Here is a 22073-nt window from a genome sequence, read left to right as displayed (position 1 = left end):
TGTCAGACTCTTACTGACTAAAAACCACCCCGTTCCTACTCCTGCTTTTAGAACCCCGGTAAACCCGCTAGGTAGACCGCAGCTCCCGATTAACCCATTTTTTAACCAAAATCGTTACTAAGGAACAGTTTAAGTAATCATTAAATGTCTCTGAGTGCGGCAGTTAGTCTAATATCTAATATGTTACAGTAAAAGCTCCCAAATATACATATACACATTATATATCTACATTTAGACAATTTTCTCAGACTTCAGACGAAAGCAGTCATTACGGAATGTTTTGGAAACAAGAGATTCTGATTATTCTGATTTTTATAATAACTATCGTGAGACATATTAAATTAACTAAAAATCACGGTTTACTCGTGAGTAAACATTAATGGAGTAAAACTCTACTTAGCCTACGCCGCGTCTGCGCACGCTGCTCATGATGAAGAGTCCCTCTGTGGCTCGAAACTAGTAGAGCTTTTCTCAATTAATTTACGTAAGTAAGCCGTGATTTTTATTTATTTTTTCTTAATTTATACACTAAATATAACAGTGTTTTGTAACTTTCGTGAGACATAATAGATTAATTATTATGTTTTTCGGCAAACTCACAGTAGCAGCGCGACTGTCGGAATGCTGTTCATGAATCTGAGCCTCTAGGATGGCTTGAAACTAGTTGAGTTCTTCGTCAAATAATTACGTGAGTAAGCCGAAAAACATAATAAATAACAGTGTTTGATTTAAGTTATTCCAAATAGTATTTCTGTATGAAATCAACATACGACCGAAATTACTGTCGATCAATTTTTTGACAATTACTTCTATTGAATATTCCTGTAAAAATTCCGAGATTTCGGGATTGACTCCAAGTATTAATTTTGAAGGATTTTCGGAAATTCGAGATTGCATTGTAATGCTTACAATTACTGAGTTATAGCTGTAAAAGTCACTATTACTGTCTGTAAATGAATTTAAATAAACAGTCAATCATTAAAAATAACTTTCAAAAAGGTACAAGCAATAATGAACCTTACAGTTCCATAACATACATGTGACTTTCAACCTTATCCCATTAACTTTACAGTCTACATTTGAAGGTTTATTCTGTTATATTCAGTGCGTTATTTAGCTAACGATTTTCAAAATCTTTGGTATCGTTACCCTTAAGGATTTTGGGCATAGCACCGCTGCCGTATTTCACCCCGTAGGGCCTTAAATGGTATATTAGATAGTCGAGTACGTACATTAGCTGTGGACCCACGTAGTGGAAGGAAACTGCGTGGTCAGAACAGCAGTCGAGACCCTGGAAAGATGTAAGGCGATTTTGAGATAAAAATCGAAAAAATGACCAGCTCGTCAGTCTAGATTAGAATGTACATTTTGGAATAAGCCCTATAATAAAACTTCCCTAGAGAATCGACGGACAAATGAGAATAATATTAGTGAGCTGACTTTCAAAAATGTTTGTTCTCAAAATTATTTTCTATCCCTTCAGCTTAATAAGTATTGTACTCACATATTTGAAGCAATTGAAAGAATGTAATCAAGAATGGTATTGTAAATCTGATTGAAAAAGAGTAACCTATGGAGTTTTTTGCTCGTTCTTCTCCATAGGAATCTACAATTTAGAACGAGCAAATAGCTTCACTAGAGGACACACCGACAGAGACATTTTTAATATCATTATTTCTTTTGTTATGTATTTGACTGACGTTCAAGGGTGCCTTCCTGGTATATTTGAAATAAATATTTTTTGGCTTTTATCTATGTATACCATATTTCTTTTCAATATAACTGTACTAGCAAACCCGGCGAACTCCGTTTCGCCACCATGTATTTTTTTTTCTGAGATTTCTTTGCTATAAACCTCTCGGAACCAGAGACCTTTCCAACGAATGCAAAACTCTGGAAGTCGGTTCTTGCGATCTGATGTTATAGCGTTAGGAAGTAAAACCCCACGCATTTTTATATTATAGATAAAATAATAAAGGCGTGTCCTCACCTCATCAGTAGGATAGAAGATGTAGTTCCAATACCAGAAGTCTTTGTCTCTGTTGGGGAACAGATGGTCCTGCGGCACGAACGGGAAGAACCGGCCGCGGTGGAACTCGTCGCGCGAGTCCATTGCGCGGACGCCTATCTTGTCGAGGCATTTACCTGGAATATAAGTGAGAAGTAGATTAGTATAATATGTTGGACATTATTAGAGGCCATGTTTAATAGGTTTTGTTGGCAGTGAGATGCTTAAATAACAACTTTAAAACTTAATAATTGTAAGGTTTAAATTGCTTTAAAGAAATTTTTAAAGGTCCTTTTCACACGTTCTAGTAGACAGATTAAAACGTGCCAAAACGTGTGAAACTTTATGTAGTAATGGTTATTACAAATTTTGTCAGAAAAGCCATCTATCTGGAAATCAGAATATATGAAAAGGGCCTTCGGTACTAATAGATAACTAAACTAAAGGATATTTCATCTCTCAAAATGTGCCTCAAATTCTCAGTTCAGTGTCACATTTAGGTACGAGACGAAACGAGAGCGCGTTCGGCGAACCAGCTCGAATAAACCAACCAATCAGAGCGCCGAACACGCTCTTGTTTCGATTATGTACTTTAAACGTAAAGCAAACTCGTACTAAGAGCACAGGTAACAACTAAACCGATACACCAGAATGAAGCAATAGTAACAAACTCACCCATCTCAGCGTCCTCAGCGCCGTGGTCTCCCGCGTTACACAGCTGCGGCGTGGGCAGCGCTTTGTTCACGAACCGGTCCAGCGCCTCCCTGCTTAGCACGTAGCAATAGTAACAAAGTAACAAACTCACCCATCTCAGCGTCCTCAGCGCCGTGGTCTCCCGCGTTACACAGCTGCGGCGTGGGCAGCGCCTTGTTCACGAACCGGTCCAGCGCCTCCCTGCTTAGCACGTAGCAATAGTAACAAAGTAACAAACTCACCCATCTCGGCGTCCTCAGCGCCGTGGTCGCCCGCGTTACACAGCTGCGGCGTGGGCAGCGCTTTGTTCACGAACCGGTCCAGCGCCTCCCTGCTTAGCACGTAGCAATAGTAACAAAGTAACAAACTCACCCATCTCGGCGTCCTCAGCGCCGTGGTCTCCCGCGTTACACAGCTGCGGCGTGGGCAGCGCTTTGTTCACGAACCGGTCCAGCGCCTCCCTGCTTAGCACGTAGCAATAGTAACAAAGTAACAAACTCACCCATCTCGGCGTCCTCAGCGCCGTGGTCGCCCGCGTTACACAGCTGCGGCGTGGGCAGCGCTTTGTTCACGAACCGGTCCAGCGCCTCCTGCTTAGCACGTAGCAATAGTAACAAAGTAACAAACTCACCCATCTCGGCGTCCTCAGCGCCGTGGTCGCCCGCGTTACACAGCTGTGGCGTGGGCAGCGCTTTGTTCACGAACCGGTCCAGCGCCTCCCTGCTTAGCACGTAGCAATAGTAACAAAGTAACAAACTCACCCATCTCGGCGTCCTCAGCGCCGTGGTCGCCCGCGTTACACAGCTGCGGCGTGGGCAGCGCTTTGTTCACGAACCGGTCCAGCGCCTCCCTGCTTAGCACGTAGCCTGCACCGCCGCTCATGTACCCCTGTAATGGCGTCATTAACAGGAATTATTTTACTGCTGAACGTATATATGCCATAAATCAACTGAGCCGACAGACGGACAACTTTATAAAGTTTATACAATGTACTTATGTGGAATAATTGAAATGAAAAAGTGTAAGTGAAAAAGTGTAGTGTAAGTGTAAAAGTGTGTAACCACGTCAAACCATGATTTGGTTACAAAACATTTGGTTACAGCTTCGGGATCTTTTTAATCTTTTTTTTTTAAGTTTTTCAATGGATAGTCGCAATTTTGGGACAAGCTTTCGAAACGTATTCAATGAACTACTTAACATAACTGGAGAAAACCCTATAACACTGCACTGGCATAATTAAGACAGCCCAGTTTGCGACCACATGATCCATAAAACGACCACTGACAAACAAAGGTTTCTCCGAATGACTTAGGTTGGTCGGTTGTAAGGGACGACCGTTCGACTATATAACTAGTTATTAATACATAGTTTCATACACATACCTGTGGTGAGAAATGCTTGAACCTGCATCCGAAGTATATCGGGTCTCTGCTATCATAGTCTGCAAGCATATATCTTAGATTTTCCACTACCACGTACCTGGAAAATATACAAAAATAACAATGTAAAACACAAACTCATTTTACACGTCTCTACTTCTTTGAAGATCGGAGGCCCAATTATCCCCTTTCCAATCCCCGATTCCCCAACAACCCTTAAATTCCTAACCCCCTAAAGGACGACACCGTGGCGGCGGCGATTGCTTACCATCAGGCGATCCGTATGCTCGTTTACTGAACTATATCATCAAAAAAATCGGCATCACTTTATACTATCAAACTAACTATCAGCTGGTAACATCTAGTACATAACCCATAAGTGAAACAGCAGGTCAAGTCATTAAAAAAAATAACCCATAAACGTAATATTACAAGTACAATCACACAATGCGCGACCCTCATACATGCCATTGCCGGTACAACAGCTGTTCATATTTAAATGTACGACACCTTTGAATTATAATGAAATACTATTATTATTACTACCAACATATTACATTATAATGTTAAGTGTTTCATGTTAAAAATTAATCTCAATGATTAATAAATAAGTGATTCCCTCTCAGTTTTTACCCGCTGCTCCTATTGGTTATAGCGTGAATTTTACAAACTTTTCAGCCTTACATATAAATATGTACATTTATTATTGCTTAACTGCCAAGCAAAACCAACTGTGGCGTCGCGCTCAAAAAATGCGATGTCAGAGTAATTTCTCCGTAAGAAGTAACGAAGCGCCAGAGTTGGTCTAATAAAATTGGGTGCTTCGAATTTTTCATCTGATATTTTTAGTTTGTTTGAGCTTAAATCAAATCGCAAGAAGCACTATATGTTTCCTGATTCTCAATAATAAGTCTAAGCCTGGAATTGGTCCTATGTGTAATTATATGTTGCGACTCATAAATCTCACAATCATAACACAATTTGAGAAAAATAGTCGTTAAATAATATCAAATATGTGAACTACAGTAATCGAAACAATAGCACCTTCGGAGCTCTGATTAGTTGGTTTATTCGAGCGGCCAATCAGACCACCGGACGCGCTCTCGTAAAACAAATATACTGTGCACCTCTGTTCTACTTATGCATTCGGGGAACAAAACGCGTGATAAATAATTACAGCGTAATTTCTAAAAAGCGTTTTAATCTTTATCAAATGAATGAAACGGAAATTACTACGCTATTCACGGACAATGGACGGACGAATTGACATATTTTGCAGTTTGTGGAACTAATGCTTTGCACTCATAATGTAGGTAACTATATTTATTGTTATTAAAAATGCCTTTATAAAAAATGCAGTAAAACATAGTCGTTTTAAATAAAATATTATGACTTCTGCCACCTTGGGTGAGGCGAGAAAGAGTGTCAAACTCTTATTGTCCGCAGCTCCGGATGATAGGACTTGATTTCCGTAAGAAACAACTCTTTGTATAATCTACAGATTATTGTTTTGAGTATGTTTGCAGTACCCACTACATATGAGAAAATTTTACTGTAGGGCCAAGATTTTTTAATATAAGAATAACTAAATAACTGTCAGAATGTCGGAATGTACCTAGTACTTACACCGCTACCCAACTAACAATTTTGCCCTATAAACCTTATATAGCTGGGTAAATGATTCCTGCGCGGTTTTGGTGGTGACTGATTGTTGTGTAAAAGCTTTATTACTCTATAAGTTTATATAGCAAAAACACCTATTAATAGTTGACTTCACGACTTTATATAGCTGTTATAGTCAGGCGTTATAGCAACCTCCATTGTGACTAGTATAAACAAACTTCATAACAGTTTTACTGTCACCCTATAATTTAAAGGTTCGAAACGAACATTGTCGTTTGTTAAAGTAGAGATGACAACTCAGGAATAGGACGCGATATTGAGGGTTTTAAATCATTACAGGTAATATAGTGGGCTTACATCGGAATTTGGTGATACAGCTGAGTTTTTATTTATATAGCTTAATTGTCTTATAAAAGGTTGTTAATGATACAGCTGTAGTGAAAACTTAAATCAAAATACACAAGAAGCAGATTGTTTTTTTATAACTGATAGTTCCTCTATTACACAACAGTAATAACGGAGATTTATGAAAACATTATTATTGTGTATAAAGTAGGCTAGCAATGTTTTAACTATAATTCCGTTTTGCGCACTCTATCGCTCTTCTACAACAATATTGACATTTGAATAATTCTTTTTGAAGAACCATTCATTAGAAAATGGTTCCGTATCAAAATACAGTTCTACAGTCAGTGATGAAATGGAGAATAATTCATTTGTGGACAGCGATTCCAGGTGTGACAGTTTTTCAGATTGTTTGATTGATTCAACTGAAGAAAAAAACCAGCAACTACGAGATGGTTTGAAGCATTGGGCTATTAAATAAATTTCACACGAACTGTCTGCCTCGTTGGTCGAGTGGTTGCCGGGCAAGGGGTCTCTTTCGATTCCCGGGTCGGGCGAAGTATTGCTGCGGTTTTTCGAAAATTTCTCAGTAGTAGCAGCGTCTGGAAATGTGCCCGGTAAAATAGGCTCACCACCTATTACATGGGACTTACAATATAAATAATGAAATGTGGGTGTAAAGTGGCATTACGTGCCAAATGTACTACGCTACCCCTTCGGGGATTAAAGGTGTGACGATATGTATGTATGTAGTTATACTTCTCTGCGTTTGTAGTACCTAACAGATTTATACCATAACATTTATTCATTAACAAAAGTATTCATCATATTTATGGAATAAGGACAAAAAATAAAACAAAAATAACAAACAAGCTCAAAAGGAACCCTAATTTCATGTAATGGTGGATGTAATCTACATAATGAGTACTTAGTAGAGTTTTAACTATGTTTATAACTATGAAATTATTTTAGTAAAAGCTCATTAATTCGAAGGGCGGCATTCAAATAGTTGTAAATCCATACATAGTTTATCAGTAAAATTACAGTCGCACAACATTTTCCTCGTAAGAGACGAATAATTCGATTAAGTACAAAATAATATCTTAGTCACCACGATACCCCGTCACTTTTCTTATTTTTTCTCTTCTAAAACACTGAGACACTGCAGCGACGTGAACGAATGTAAAATGAATGAATGATGAATTTTAGTGATGTAATGGAATCATGAACTCTTTTACAGTACCCAAAAACACTTTAGTAGTGCTGCGGTGGCTTATATATCACAAAATTGTCATGCCTGATACCCTTATAGTTCTACTTTAACACTGAATGGAGATGTAATTGCCAAGTGTTCTTGATAGAAGAATAACTAAATAACTGTCAGAATGTCGGAATGTACCTAGTACTTACAACTCTATTGATTCGTATAAAACGAAAACTTAAAAAAAAATACATACCTATACATATTTTGCATGTAAAACCACGTAAAACTGCCTCATTAAAAACATTTTTTTATCTATACACGTCCGTTTCAGTTTCAGCGGTAAAACTAGACGCCGATATCAAAAATGCAAATTTCAAAAAGGCTAAATACTTCGTCGTGGTATTTCTACTGGATTTGGCACACTGTAACTATTTAGGAGTTTGCATTCTATCGTCGGTTTTGTAGTACCTACATAGTTTTACCGTGCCGCATCAGGGGGCCTACTCTGGGGGCCCACTCTAATTCAACGAAAAACGAAGTTTCGACCGAAACTTCGCAGATTGCATACTACAATTCTATTTATTGCGAACTTTTTTGAACAAAAATGAACGAATGAGATGAAGATAAATAAATAGGTTTTGATATGAAATTAAAAATAAAACGTTAAAACTTCGGCCGTAGGTTTTATTGATTTACTAATAGAATTACTTGAAATAACGTTTTATTTTTAGTTTCATATCAAAATCCATTTATCTTCATTTCATTCGTTCATTTTTGTTCACGAAAGTTCGCAATAAATAGAATTGTAGTATGCAATCTGCGAAGATTTTTCGTTCGTTCGTTGAATTAGAGTAGGCCCCCAGAAAGTATAAACGGGGTTTTACGTTCAAGGACAATAATGTTCTTGGTTTATAGTATTATACTATAAATATGGCTTAATTGACAGTCCTAAAATATATTATCTATTTACCAAGCATATATCTGTTACCAGTGCCAATATATAAACAGGTGAACTATTTTTCAGTTTGATCAAACGTCACCAAATAATGTGGACTACGAAAATAGTTCTTATGACTTTAGAAATAAAGTCGTTATTGAGTAGATTGTGACGTGAAATCATTTGGTATCATTTTATTTGTGGCAAAGACGTAATATTAGTTGATGTTTGTTGTTCGCTTCGAGGTAATATTTGAGTAAAGTGAGGGAGAGCTATGCTTCGGTACGAATGGGCCGGCTCGAGCGGAGTGATACCACGGTATCGCAGAATACCAACGTGTAATAACGCTTGCGTTATATTTCGTTATGTGAGTGAGGTTACCGAAGGCACAATGACCCCTTCCCCATCTTTCCAATCCCCGATTTCCTAACAACCCTTACATTACTAACCTGCATACGTAGGTATTGCGTAGATAATGAATGAATTAAATGGTATTGAGTTTGGCTTTATATTCCATACTCTGAAATACTCTGAGTGCTATTTTAACAGCTACGATTGGGTTTGTATACTTTAAACATTGAATAATTATTATTGAGGTTTTTTTGGATTGAAATTACATTGGCATAATTTTAGCCTGCCTTTCAAGGCGCTGGAACTAGTATCACATCGACAGCCTATATGTGGTCACTGCTGACCAAAGACATCTTCTTACTCTGAGAAGGTTTGAGCATTAATCACCACGCTTTCTCAATACGGTGGCTCGTTACGCTATGTTGGTTCTAGTATGTACGTATTAAAACACAAATTCTATCACTATAACTCTCATACACTACCTTCAATATAAAAATAAAAACTTTATACGCATTAAGACTATTGTTTATCTCTTCCAAGAAACGAGGAACAATAATAATCTCAGTTCCAGCTATCAGAGAGCCTTGGCAAAGTAATACCTATACCAAAGGTTTTGCCGTCAATAGAACACATAATACCGAGCCGACCACGACCGTATCTAATTAGGGTGTAATGCGCTTTCTTATGTAAATCCAATGTACGATTTAATATTATGTGAGTAGTATTTATATGTAATTGTTGTGTTAAACTGTTGCTTCCTTGTTATAGTTATTACTCGATACGTCGGTCAAGATCGATGTGAAATGTTTGTATACAAAGCATTTCTTTTTTGAGGGCAGAAAATCATCTAATTACTTCTCCCGCCTTGGGCGAGACGAGAGGGAGTGTCAGACTCTTACTGACTAAAAACCACATAAATTAATGGAGAAAAGCGCAGCTTGCCTAGGCTACGCAACATCGCCGCGTCTGAGCACGCTGCTTATGCTGAAGAGTCCCTGACTCGAAAATAGTAGAGCTTTTCTCCATTAATTTACGTGAGTAAACCGTGATTTTTAGTTAATGTAGTATGTCTCACGATATTTGTTACAAAATATATCGTCAGGTTCACATTCTGTACAATGTACACCCATTTTTCACAGTTAATACTGGAAGTCCCATGTAATAGGGGGTGAGCCTATTCCCATATTATAAAAATATTGAGTAAATAAAATAAAATGTGGCGTGGACTTACGTATCATCATCAGCTTTCAAGAACCAGTCGGCATCTCTTCTATGGTGTTCGTATACGTAGCGGAATGCTGCCTTTGTTTTCGCCCATAGGTAGTCCCTCCCTTCAGACACTGGTAGTTTCACTGTGGGCAGGCTCGGGTCTGTACGAAAGAAAATACAAATTAGATAAATAATATGAAAATTTGTACTAATCACAAAGACATCCTGCTAATATGTAACTTCTTGTTACTCATCCACGTCAAAACGGCTAAAGGGATCGAGATGAAATTTAGAACAAGAGTCTGTAATAACAGACAGACACTTTTTAACCCACCATGCCCTTACTCTACCCCGTTTTTTATGGGGGAAGATCATCCAATGAATTCTCCCGTCTTGGGTGAGGCGAGAGAGAATTTCAGATTGCTACTGTCAAAAAACCACCCCGTTCCTACTCCTACTTTTCGAGCCAGAGCTACCCTAATCTACCTGACCCGGAGCTGCGGACTGCCTAGCGGGTTACCGGGGCTCCGGTCTTTAGACCCAAATCCATCCACTTTTATAGAAAAATCGTCAGAAAATTCTACGTACTTGAATATTCTTTCTTCTTTGAACGAAGGTGACCCATTAGGTATGTTACTTAACTAACAATTTATTGTGTATTGTACACTATTCTTTCATTATTTGTATCAAACGAAACGTCACACAAAGGTGTTTGTTGTTGTTTTAGACCTATTGAACGCTGCTGTTCAAATATTTACTATTAACTTCAAACTAGGTACATAATGTCATCGTGTAGTACAATTGTGATACTTACACCTACGGCCATTGTCGCGAGATCTTTTATCAAGACTCTTGTATTATCATAATAGGTCAATTTACTTCAGTAAGTATTTCTACTACTCCTACGTCTGAAGGGCCTAGTAGGAGTTTGTTTTGCCATTATCAAGATCTAAACGTTACCGCGTTCGACGCTCTGATTGGTTGGTTCATTGGAGCAAGCCAATCAGAGCGTCGACCGTTATCGTATAACAAACTCGTACTAGGCCCTCTGACAATAAGCAGTGTACGTCTTCTAGCGTTTTCTATACTCATATCATACAAGGTGATCCTTTTATGAACTGACGTTTTCTTGTTTATTTAGTTGATTGAAACTTGTAAGATATGACTGAAATGTGTATTTCAAGTAATTATTACTCTTTCCCTTAGAAAACGATGCTGACAAGACCTTATACAGGTTTAATTTGATCTTTAGTATAAGACAAAAAATCGAAAAAGAATTTAGCTTTTGGTAAAGGTCCACATAAGCTGCGGACAGCCGCAAGGGTTACCGGAGCTTCTGGTTGGAGCAGGAGTAGGAACAGGGTGGTTTTTAGTCAACAAGAGACTGACAATTCCTATCACCTCACCCAGAACGCGCAGAGTAATTTGAAGACTTCTTTAACCCCCTCAAAAAAAAATAGACTACGAGAAAAATTGTACTAACCTTCAACACTGCTCATAAAAATAAGTTTGTTACACCGTTTGCCCCACGTAGCTTTCACATGTTTGGCTTTAACCTCATGGTTCTTCGGCTGTGTCATGACCCAGCATAGTACCCTGACTCTTCGAGAGAGCTCATCAGCCACCGATCTGTCCTCATCCTTATGAGCTGGTTCATCATTACTGTGCTCTCCAATAGCTGTGATGGGATGCTTATCCAAATCCCTTACTGATTCCCTGGAATTATAGAAGACTTTTTAGATTGGTTCTAGAACCTTATTATTTCCATCCCGTATAGAATAAAACTGTTGTTGCCATTGTTTTTGTTTCCCAAACGGTAAAAGGTTGATTATCACTATACTTACCGCCGTACTCAGAGTCACTTAATGGTTACTTAACCCAGTCCTTAGCAATTGTTTTCGATACAAAATCGTTACTAAGGAATAGTTTAAAGTAATCATTAAATGTCTCTGAGTGCGGCAGTTAATCATAGATCTCTTTAACATGGATATATAACTATGGTGGTATATGATGTCCAATATTAATGAATTGACTGTCTTAAATCCCATACGGATCACACGTGCGGTTTCAAAGACAAAGTATACAAACTGGGAATCTAACCCAAATTCCTGAGCTGTTAAACAGAGCTTACTGTAATATGGTATAGGCAGAAACAGTTTTTACAAGAGATTTAAATAGATATTTCTACAAAGTACAAAACAGACTAAAAATTATCAAATGGAGTGTTCAAAACATATATCGAATACGGTTTTTGAAAACAGGAGAAAGTTTTTAGGTATCTAACATAATGACCTCGCATGTTATTACTGGATGTACGAAATTAAACCGTAATGTTACGAAATAGGTGCGATATTCAATTTAGGCTCTTATCTTGGATGAACAGCTAATGTTTTAGCCGACAGACAACTAAGTGATAAGAGAAATTAAGTAATTTTAATCTTGTATTTAAAACATAAAATACAATACTAACATTAGAACTTAAGACGGGATATTTAGCATGTTTATGTATGTCTATGAGTTGCCAATATTTCGGCACTGTTGCAAGCGCCATGATCACGGATGAACTCACGTGTTATGTCAGTTTAAAAACTTATAAAATACAATATCCTTAACATTCATTGTAGTAGTAAGAAGAACGTTGAATATTTTGGAAGCACTTTAGCTGACTCCAATGAACCAATCAATCAGAGCGTCGAACAGAGGTGTAATGGCGTCATGCGTCAGTTCAGTGATTTATTTTTTACGAAACGCTAATTTAAAGGTAATTTATATGCAGTCTTTGTTAACTTGCGTTGTGTTTCGTTGCGTGAGAGAGGTTACCGGAGGTCCAATTCCCCCCTTCCCAATCTTCCCAATCCCCGATCCCCGAACAACAACCCTTAAATTCCTAGCTACCAAAAAGCCGGCAACGCACTCGTAACGCCTCTGGTGTTGCAAGTGTCTATGGGCGGCGACGATTGCTTACCATCAGGTAATACGTCTGCTCGATTACCGGCGTGTTTCATAAAAAAAAACCTGAAACTTTTTGTAACTAACATACTTTGAATTTTCTCTGTCCATATCGGTAAGGGCGATACATCCCTAATCTAAAGTAACAGTTGTTTTATTTTTATCAAATATGGAAACAATGTTATTGAGGCAAGTCGGTTAGAACGCCATCAAAGGTCGGCTATTTAAATAAGCTGCGTACTGTTCAAGAGTCATACAAAAACATGCCTTTATGCATGCAATATCGGATTTAACGAGATGTTGCTCAAGGCATGAAATTAACTATTACAATGACATCTAATCCTCATAAAAGATTTTTTTCAATGTCAGATACAATTTTACTTGTAATGTAAATATGTTGTTGCATGTCGTACAAATCCATTTAAGAATATGAGTGCACTTGATTGTATTTATGGGTTAAGTACAAAAAATATAGTATATTAGTGGACTACCAGGCAGAGATCAAGATTTAAGCCGCCTCTGCTACCAGAACATCACATTTAAATTTTTGAACACTCCAATTGACAATTACCCAAAAAGAAAAAAAAACAACATAATCTAATAAAAAAATCTAGAAAACATCATTCATAAATGATTTAGCGTCTCCAAAATGCGGCGTGGCCAGACAAAAAAGCATGAAAATGACAAAAAAGTATCTCTCTATCTACTACACACTGCTATGAATATAGAATAAAAAAAAACTATGCGCTTAGTATTATCTACGTTGGCATACAAACGAAATAGGTTACTGCTAAAAGACCTGTAAAGCTGGGTACACACTTAGCCGTGTAGCATTTAACGTATCAGGTACAGTATCAGGGGCCTTAGTCTGCTATTACAATTGTGTCAGAATGGTCGATCACTGAGCAATGAGGGACGGAGCTATACAACCTACATAGCTCCGCCCCAGGTTGATACTGTATCTGATGCGTTACATGCTACACGGCGTAAGTGAGTACCCAGCTTATCATACATTACATAATGTTTGTGATTTAGGTATGGGTATTACAGTGCGTGACAAACTAAACGGTTGTCACGCTTAATACAGTATTATTTTTATATTAAAATAGCTAGCAATAAATATATTTAATCAAGTGTGATTGTTCCGAATCACTGGGGTCCTCAGACAGAGAATCAAAGAAAAAAAGGCAAATCGGTTTTATCACTAAACAGAATATCGATATATTTATTTAGGTTTGAAGATAATTTTGAGCATAATTTCTCCATAAATAATTATAGGATTAGAATTCGTAGAAGAAAGAGATTTTAACAATGTCTTAAAAAGTCGTTTTTATCAGATTGTCTCACCAAAACACTGCATCAGTATACAATTCTAGACTTTATTTTAGTGTAAGTAACATCGTTATGCCTAGAACAGACTTCAGTACAGTGAACAAAAAGCTATAATTATTAACTTAATTATTTGTTAATAAGGAGCCTATTTCGTTAATGGCTTCTAGTGTTTCTACCAATAGGTAGCCCGGTTAAGATAGACATTTGACCTTGAAATAATTCGTATAGAGCTGAAAATTGGCATAGATGTTAACTACATCATTATAAACAAACTGTAAAAAATTTGACACTAATTTATCCCACTTTTGCACTTTTGCTTTTGCACACTGACAAAAATTTATCCGACTTTTGCTAAAAAAACATTCATGATCAAAAGGTCAAAATTACGGTTTTTACATATATCTCGAAAACGTTAAGTGTTATCATAAAAATATGTTAGACAGAGTTGTAGATCATACAATTTTCTTCAAAAATAGTTGATCACTCTTACTCTTACGACTTTCTTTACGGTAAAACTAAGCATTTCAACATTGTTTAAACTCTAAAAGGAAGATTTAGAATATGTGTAGGTATAGATTTAAGAATATGGCCAATATTTTTTACATAAGACACCATGTCTAATATATCGCTGCTAAAAAAAATATATTATTGACATCTTCATTAATACAATACTGGTCGTTGTCAGCAGTACAAATAATACAGGTCACGTCAGCTAACATAGATAACGTATGATTTGTGGCCTGTGAATGCGATGCAAAGTGCTTTAAATAAATTCTGCTCGCTCAATATATACGCTTAAGAACATTTACATATGTACAATAAATCAGAAAACCAAAATAGCATAAAAAATTATGGAATCGTCATTCTATTCGCGTGAATTCTTCGAAGTTGACAAATAAATAGTCACTTCTATTACGAATTAATATATTTCTTAGTATAGATATGTAATAGGGAAGATGACTAATTTTAATGACCGTCTTGTAGATTATTTTATAATATTCGACACGTATTTTTTATTTTCTTGTAGAAATAGTTTCGATGATTTATATCCATTTGAAATATCGCGTGATGTCAGTACTAGGTACATTTTACAATATGTAGAAGTGACGTATTTGCTCCCACCCACTCATAAACTTTGATTCGTTTTATCTAAGTATTGTTATCTTATATGACAAAATAAAAAATTACGTGTCTAATATTTCTTCATAATCGTACTGACGGACTAAACCGATTTTTAATTTTCATAAGCCGCCATCATCCCTATTTGTCTCATACATTACGGGGCATCAATATAGTCAGGACTCGAGAATAATTTCGTTGATAAGTGTTTAAAGAGGAAAAGAATCAATCGATACTTTGGATCAAGTTAAAATTTTATTATAACTTTCGTGAGACATACTAAATTAATTATTATGTTATCGGCTTACTTACGTAATTGTTTGACGAGGAACTCGACTAGTTTTAAGCCATGCTAGAGGCTCATATTCATGAGCAGCATTCCGCGACACACGACGCGGAGATTGTCGAATTTGCGAATAAGCCGATAACATAATAATTAATCAAGTTAAAATTGTTCACAAAACATTATTTAGCGTAGTCTTATATAATACTTAAAACCCGATTAAGATAGAGATTGCTTTCTACACAAAGCATTTTGTTTTGTATTTAACTAAGTATTACGATTAGACTTGATAAGGGCGCGGACCAAGAGACCGTGGAGAAATAATATAAATAGAATTAAAGGAATATCAACGCTTCTTACTTAAAAAAAACTAAGTATTACGTTCAATCATCGATATTACAACTGAATTAGAGATTACTTTACATAAGAATAAATGGTAGGAGAAAGTATAAGTGAAAAAAAAAACTTTTACATCGTTAGAAATCTTTGAAAAGGCTATTTAGGTACTGCTAACTACACTTATGCTTTTTATTAGGTATAGATACCTACGTAGAAGTTCTCGGGAATTTAAACAACGCCTTTAAGTACCTCACAAATATTCTCTTTATATAAATACCTTACGAGATAATAATTTATGGATTATCCCGCTTTCGTAAAAAAAAATGACACATTATAACTATCATGCACTTATTATCGAATAATATTTTAACAAAAATAATATTAATTTGGTAAGTACACAGGGGTTACAAAATTAAAAAATTAGCTGTACAACATGCCGTGCTATTACATGCAAAAAGAAAAAAAAAAGAAAAGAGTGCGCCATGCGACATGCAAAATTTTAGATAGAGTTACCTGTACGTATGCCAAACATTTTGCCGTGAGAATCCAGTCGATGTTAATAGTATGTATGCAAAACTAAATCCAGCAGAAATCCCAATCACCAACGTTAAAAAGAAACGTCGACCCATCACCCGACCTTCCGCCTGCACATAATTCATCGCTTACAATCTACGCTTCGAACGAAATTATTTTCAAAACTTTTTTTTTTCAGACTGCTCGCGGCTGCGACTACGCGACGAGTCGTCGAAGCGGCCTTACTCTACTTGTACTTTACACCAATTAGACTTGTCAATACGTTTACATACAATTTATTACATGTGCAAGAAACATATAAAAGCGGTTCGAATATTAAACGTTCGCATGAGTTTGCCGGTAACAATTAACAGTAGTGGGAAGTTAGTGATATTTGGTTTGTTCATACTTCGTACAACGCGCGTCATCTTAATTCAAACAATAGTTATTTTGCTGTAAACACGGTTGTTATGATTTTTTATACATAAACAAGAATTGAAATTTAATTGACAGTTAGATGGCTGGAAAAAATCGGTTTGGGTGCATCAAGAAAAACAAAAAAAGTACGAGAGTTTTTGCGAACCAAAGGGCGTTTTAGGATGTTAAATATTACTTAGATTTTTACTATCATTAGAACTTGAGACGGGATATTTACCATGTTTATTTATGTCTGGCGCTTGCAAAATTGCTGAAATATCGGAAACCCATACACATAAATAAACATGGTACTTAAATATCCCGTCTCAAGTTCTAACGATAGTGTTAGTGCCTATGTCAGATTAAAAACGTACTTAGATTTTTGTTATATTGAGGCATTTATTATGAATTTGAAAAATCAGAAAGCATTTCAGTCAACATTTTTAGGTATTCATAAATTAGTCACACGATATTTAAAGTAATATTTTCCCGTAGATAAACATTGCACTTTGTCAATTGTAGTTGATAGATACGAAGACGTAGGCTCGTTATCAATTTAACACTTACAAACACATCATTACCTATTACACTTCGACCAAGATGCGGCCACTACATTTTATTGTCCAATGATACCAATTTCGTTTAATTGATGACCTATTTTTACGTTTACTCTTACAATAATAATCGCGTAACTATAAGAAAGCAATTTGAATAAAATGGAAACAATTAACGACCGTGTTTTTTTTTTCACTACAGGTAGTTTTTTTTTTCGTTTTTTAATTGCGAGTGTGTAAAGAGTGTTCTGATTTTTTTTTTTATTGCGAATAACTATAATGGTTGTTACGATTTTATTCACATTCATTATTACTTAAAAAGAAAATAAACACTCGAAACAAAGTCATACTCCAATTTGCAAGGTTGAATATACAGGATACTTTTTTTGGAGTGGTAACATTTTGATATGATATTAATTAAGTAAATTAAAAAAAAAACACGTTTTTTTGTTACGTTCAGTACAAAACTGTCAAGGTATGATTGATGAAAGAAGAAAAATAGAAAAAAATATTTAAAAAAATTGTTGTATTCAAAGTTCATAATATTATTATTTTTAATTTTGGTGTAAAAAGCACAAGTATTTTTATAAAAAATCTTCAACGACTCATAACGTAGGCACTTACTAAATTCGTATACGAGGATCTCAACATTTTGCTTGAACATTTGTACGTTATGCCCGCAAACTGACTACTTGAACTGTCTGTAACTCTTACACAACACAGACATCCTACTATTGTTTATTTATTCAACACCGCCATCATTCATCACAAGAGTACTATGTTGTCATAACCAGCATATTTAAGATGATTACATTACAACAACACCGATGTCATGAAGTATGAATTACATTTCTTTTAGTCAATGATTTGCTGGGTTTTTGGAACGAAACAGTACGAAGTGATGTAGATACGGAAAATTAACGCCTATGAGGAGGGAATTGAACCCTCAATGCTCTTAAATAGGGTAGATGACTTATTTTTATTTTAATGTCCGTCTTATAGATTATTTTAAAATATTAAACACGTATTTTTTATTTTCTTACGGAAACAAATACTTTCGAAGATATATCGATTTGAAATAACGCGTGACGTCACTTCTAGGTACATTTTATACGTAGAAGTGACGTATTTGCTCTCCTAAACTTTGATTCGTTATATTATATCCAAGTATTGTTGTCTTATATGACAAAATAAAAAAATACGTATCTAATATTTTTTCATTACCTATCATGTCTATTGAATTAAATAATAATATCATGAATACAAATACATACGACATTCGTTATCTTAGCTTCCATTTCAATATATCCTTCGGGCTTCATGGTTTTATTATAACTATCAATTCAAATAAGAAAACTGGTTCCAATCAATAAAAGAATTCTATTTCATGACTAATAAAATACTTTACTTCCATGACTTTAGTACTTATCCGTTTTCAATTATTCAACTGACAATAAAAATGGCTCTACGGCAATTAAAACCTTATCGAATGACCAATTAACTGAAAAATCTGGAAAAATATACATGATAAGACATTTGTAGCACAGTTTTCTTTACTAAGTTATTTTAAAATACTGTTCTGTTATTCACTATGGAAAACTTTTATAAATAAATAACTAGTAAATATCAATAGTTGAAAGGCTAATTTGATATAAGTGACAGTTTTTGTGATATTGAGTTATAACTATACATATTCGAAATCAGCGATTTTATATATATATTAATAATGTACATATTAATAATGTATGTGGAGGACTAAAGGGGAAGCCATTGTTCAGCAGTAGACGTCTCTCGGCTGATGATGAAATAATGTATAGTAATTTCATATTGCAAAAAAAAATGCTTAGATCAATTTACGCTTTCAACCGTCAATATATGTACGTACCCAACCCCATCCTATTATCTTATAAGACAAAAATAAAACTTACTAACAAATTAATAAATTAAAATGAGTCATGTCACAAAATTAAATGTTCACAAACCAATCAGACAATAAATTCCTTTACTTGGGAAATACATTCACGATTAAACAAAAATATATTAATTAGTCACATACACATATTTAAAGTATTTTAAAAACACAGACAAGTTATTCAAGCAGTTTGTTTTTAACAGATAATGTTATCTCATAGGACAAGACTTGTTGGCTAACATACATACAATGAACTAAATTCCAAAGGAAGTTTAATAGATATAATAATATAGTTTTATAACAAATTGCAAATCTAGCAAAAAGCTAATTATTATATCCTGTGATAATGTTAATTATTACAGTTATTTATGGGACGCATTAATATGTTATCAGTGCATGACAGTACTTGATAGAAGAGGAGCGTAAATTGCTTAAAATGTAAAAATTAAATCCAATTTTTGTTGAATGGTAAGATGTAGTGCATCAGGATGTGTGTATATAGTTGTTTTAGTATAAACTTTGTATTATTTTATTAGAATCTTATTTTTTTTATTAAATATAATAGTATTTTTGGTGTCTATCTATTTTGTAACTACAATGCAATAAAAATAGTTTTTTTTATATGGTTATAAAACTTTTTTTAAATATTGCTTAAGTCTACTATATGTAATATATGTATATTATTATTAAGAACTTTACATCAAACTAGTTAAAAATTTTAAATGTTTTAAAATTAGTTTAATGTTAAATAAAAAAGAACCTGTTTTAACAAACCACAAGCAATTAAAACCATTGTCTAATAATTTTATTTAATTAATCTTCCCTAAATATCACTTGACCAAAGGAGGCAGGAAAATTGGTAGAGAATTTAAAAGATTATATTAGTTAACACATTGAATGCTGTAGGGGTCACCGGTGACCAACATTAGCGGAGGATTTGCCTTCAACAGTTTTCTATTGGCAGTCAAAGACTTAATATAGATAATGTGATCTTTATGAAAATCAGATTGAATTTATGCTTAAACCAAAAACTTGTGTAGGTTTTAAGTTGTGTAGTTACATAGATAATAAACTTTTTCTTTGAACTGTTAGTATCCATAAATAAAATACCTACCAACAACTTTACAAATATATTCCCTTCCCCTACAGCGGTCCTATAATAATAAAAATTTAAGCAAAATACTAAGATACTTCCAATTTACACCCCATAAGAAACTCTAACGATTCCCACTGACTACAAGTTGGTGTTATGAAGTGCTAATTAGATCTTACTAAAAATACACAAATTCGTTAATACTAATAAGAATATATTGAAAACGAAATAAGTTTAATCTTCATTTGATCGATAATATCAACCAACTACATAATAAAATCCGCAAGTTAACTTACGAAAAGAAAAAGCTTATGAAAAGCTAGACTTACTGTCATCGTAGCGGTTCACTTAGCACTTTTTATGCAGAATATAGGGCATATTTCAAAATTGTATTCTATGGTTTTTTGATAATTAATTCATATTTGATTAGTTGCGCATCAATATTCACAATTTAGGTAATTTTGCATGGCGATTATTGCGATAGCGACGGAAATTAACGATATCAATAAAAAAACGTCAAAGTCAAAGTCAATGTCAAAAGTTTTACTGTGTGGGACTTTTTTATCTGTGCGATTTAAACTTTTTATTTTCGAATACTAGGCTTTTTATTTCGTATTTACTACATTACATTCCATTCAAAGTTACAAGTCAAAGAGTAACTGGAATTTAAATGCTGTAATTACGAACGTAACAATTCTCTTTTATAACCTCTCTCTGTTTCTGTTTAGAAGGTGCGTTGTACCGCGTGCTTCAACGAGCCATTAGAATATCATAGATGGAGCCCCCTACCCCAAGGGCCGATGCCCAGTCAGATTGCGGGCAAAATGCCGTATTGTAACTGAAGTACGCACGACGAGACCTACAATAAGAAAGTTTAGTCAGTTAGAGTCTGACACTCTTTCGCTTATACAAAGCGGGAGGAGGAAGTTTCTCCCTAAAAAAATAATTTTATACTCAGAATCTCCGGATCAGACAAAATAGTTATAGAGATTTTTCGGATTTCCAAAAATGTACACAGGACTTTATAACATAACAAATAAATAATCGGTGTTATATTGTAATATGTATGTCTGTATCTGTATTATCTGTTCACTCTGCATAATAAACATAATTCCTGTAGGTACCCCTGCCTTCGGCAATAAGAGTGGAACTTGATCGAATACCTTTTAAACTAGAATTTAGATAATCAAATCTAATGTGATACTTTTGACGGATCTATCTTAAAATAAAACTACTTGTAAATAATAATTTATGTGAGCTGTGCTGTTGTGTGTAACTAGATACATATTTTTTGTTCTTTCTGTTTGACCTGTATAAATGTATGTCTGTATGTTTGTTTGTTTGTGATCATCTGGATGGATTACATTACAAAAAGCAGGTTGAAGTCGGCTTTTTAAAGGTAGTAGGTAGTTTAGTGAAAATGATTGCTCGAGTATCTATCATCTATCAAAAACTTTGATAAATACTACGTTAAAACGGATGTTTAGTCGGCAATTATACATTTTATATTTAGATTTCAGCCATGATCTTCCCATTGCAGGGAAGGGCAGAGGCCTCCCTACTCTACTTGATCTACTTCCAATCCTCTATGTTATAAATAAATAAATTGTACAAAGTAAAGAACACAAAAAAATAAGCTTTTCAGTTATAAGAATGATTGATAAGGTGGAGACAGGCAACAGCTTGTACAATAAAATAATGTGTGTTTGTCATATAAAGTGCTGCCATCTACAAGTTTGCTTTAACATTGGAGTTCATGCGTACTACGGAGCGCACATACTACGTTTTTGCAGAAAAACAGGTTTACAATCTG

At 35.0% G+C, this 22073-nt stretch overlaps 1 protein-coding gene across 6 annotated transcripts; it reads right to left on the bottom strand.

The window, feature by feature from the left end:
- Positions 1 to 169: 169 nt before the first annotated feature.
- On the bottom strand, positions 170 to 20790 carry LOC118269483 (glycoprotein-N-acetylgalactosamine 3-beta-galactosyltransferase 1). Of its 6 annotated transcripts, none has more exons than XM_050704100.1 (10): positions 20590 to 20790; positions 18530 to 18765; positions 16285 to 16415; positions 11233 to 11465; positions 9772 to 9910; positions 4084 to 4180; positions 3548 to 3589; positions 2814 to 2898; positions 1991 to 2145; positions 170 to 1291 (listed from the first exon to the last, which is right to left on the bottom strand). In XM_050704100.1, the coding sequence occupies exons 2-10, from the start codon at positions 18575 to 18577 to the stop codon at positions 1118 to 1120; spliced, it is 1104 nt and encodes a 367-aa protein (XP_050560057.1). In that variant the 5' UTR covers positions 18578 to 18765; positions 20590 to 20790; the 3' UTR covers positions 170 to 1117. The 6 variants fall into 6 exon arrangements, with proteins under 6 accessions (XP_050560057.1, XP_050560063.1, XP_050560052.1 ...); XM_050704106.1 differs by lacking the exon at positions 2814 to 2898 and adding an exon at positions 2684 to 2768; XM_050704095.1 differs by lacking the exon at positions 2814 to 2898 and adding an exon at positions 3074 to 3158 and having other exon boundaries at positions 20590 to 20789.
- Between the last annotated feature and the right edge of the window lie 1283 nt (positions 20791 to 22073).

This window comes from Spodoptera frugiperda, chromosome 2, assembly GCF_023101765.2.
Source record: "Spodoptera frugiperda isolate SF20-4 chromosome 2, AGI-APGP_CSIRO_Sfru_2.0, whole genome shotgun sequence".
NCBI lineage: Eukaryota > Metazoa > Arthropoda > Insecta > Lepidoptera > Noctuidae > Spodoptera > Spodoptera frugiperda.
The sequence above is the reverse complement of the archived record's forward strand: the minus strand, read 5'-3'. Positions and strand labels throughout refer to the sequence as shown.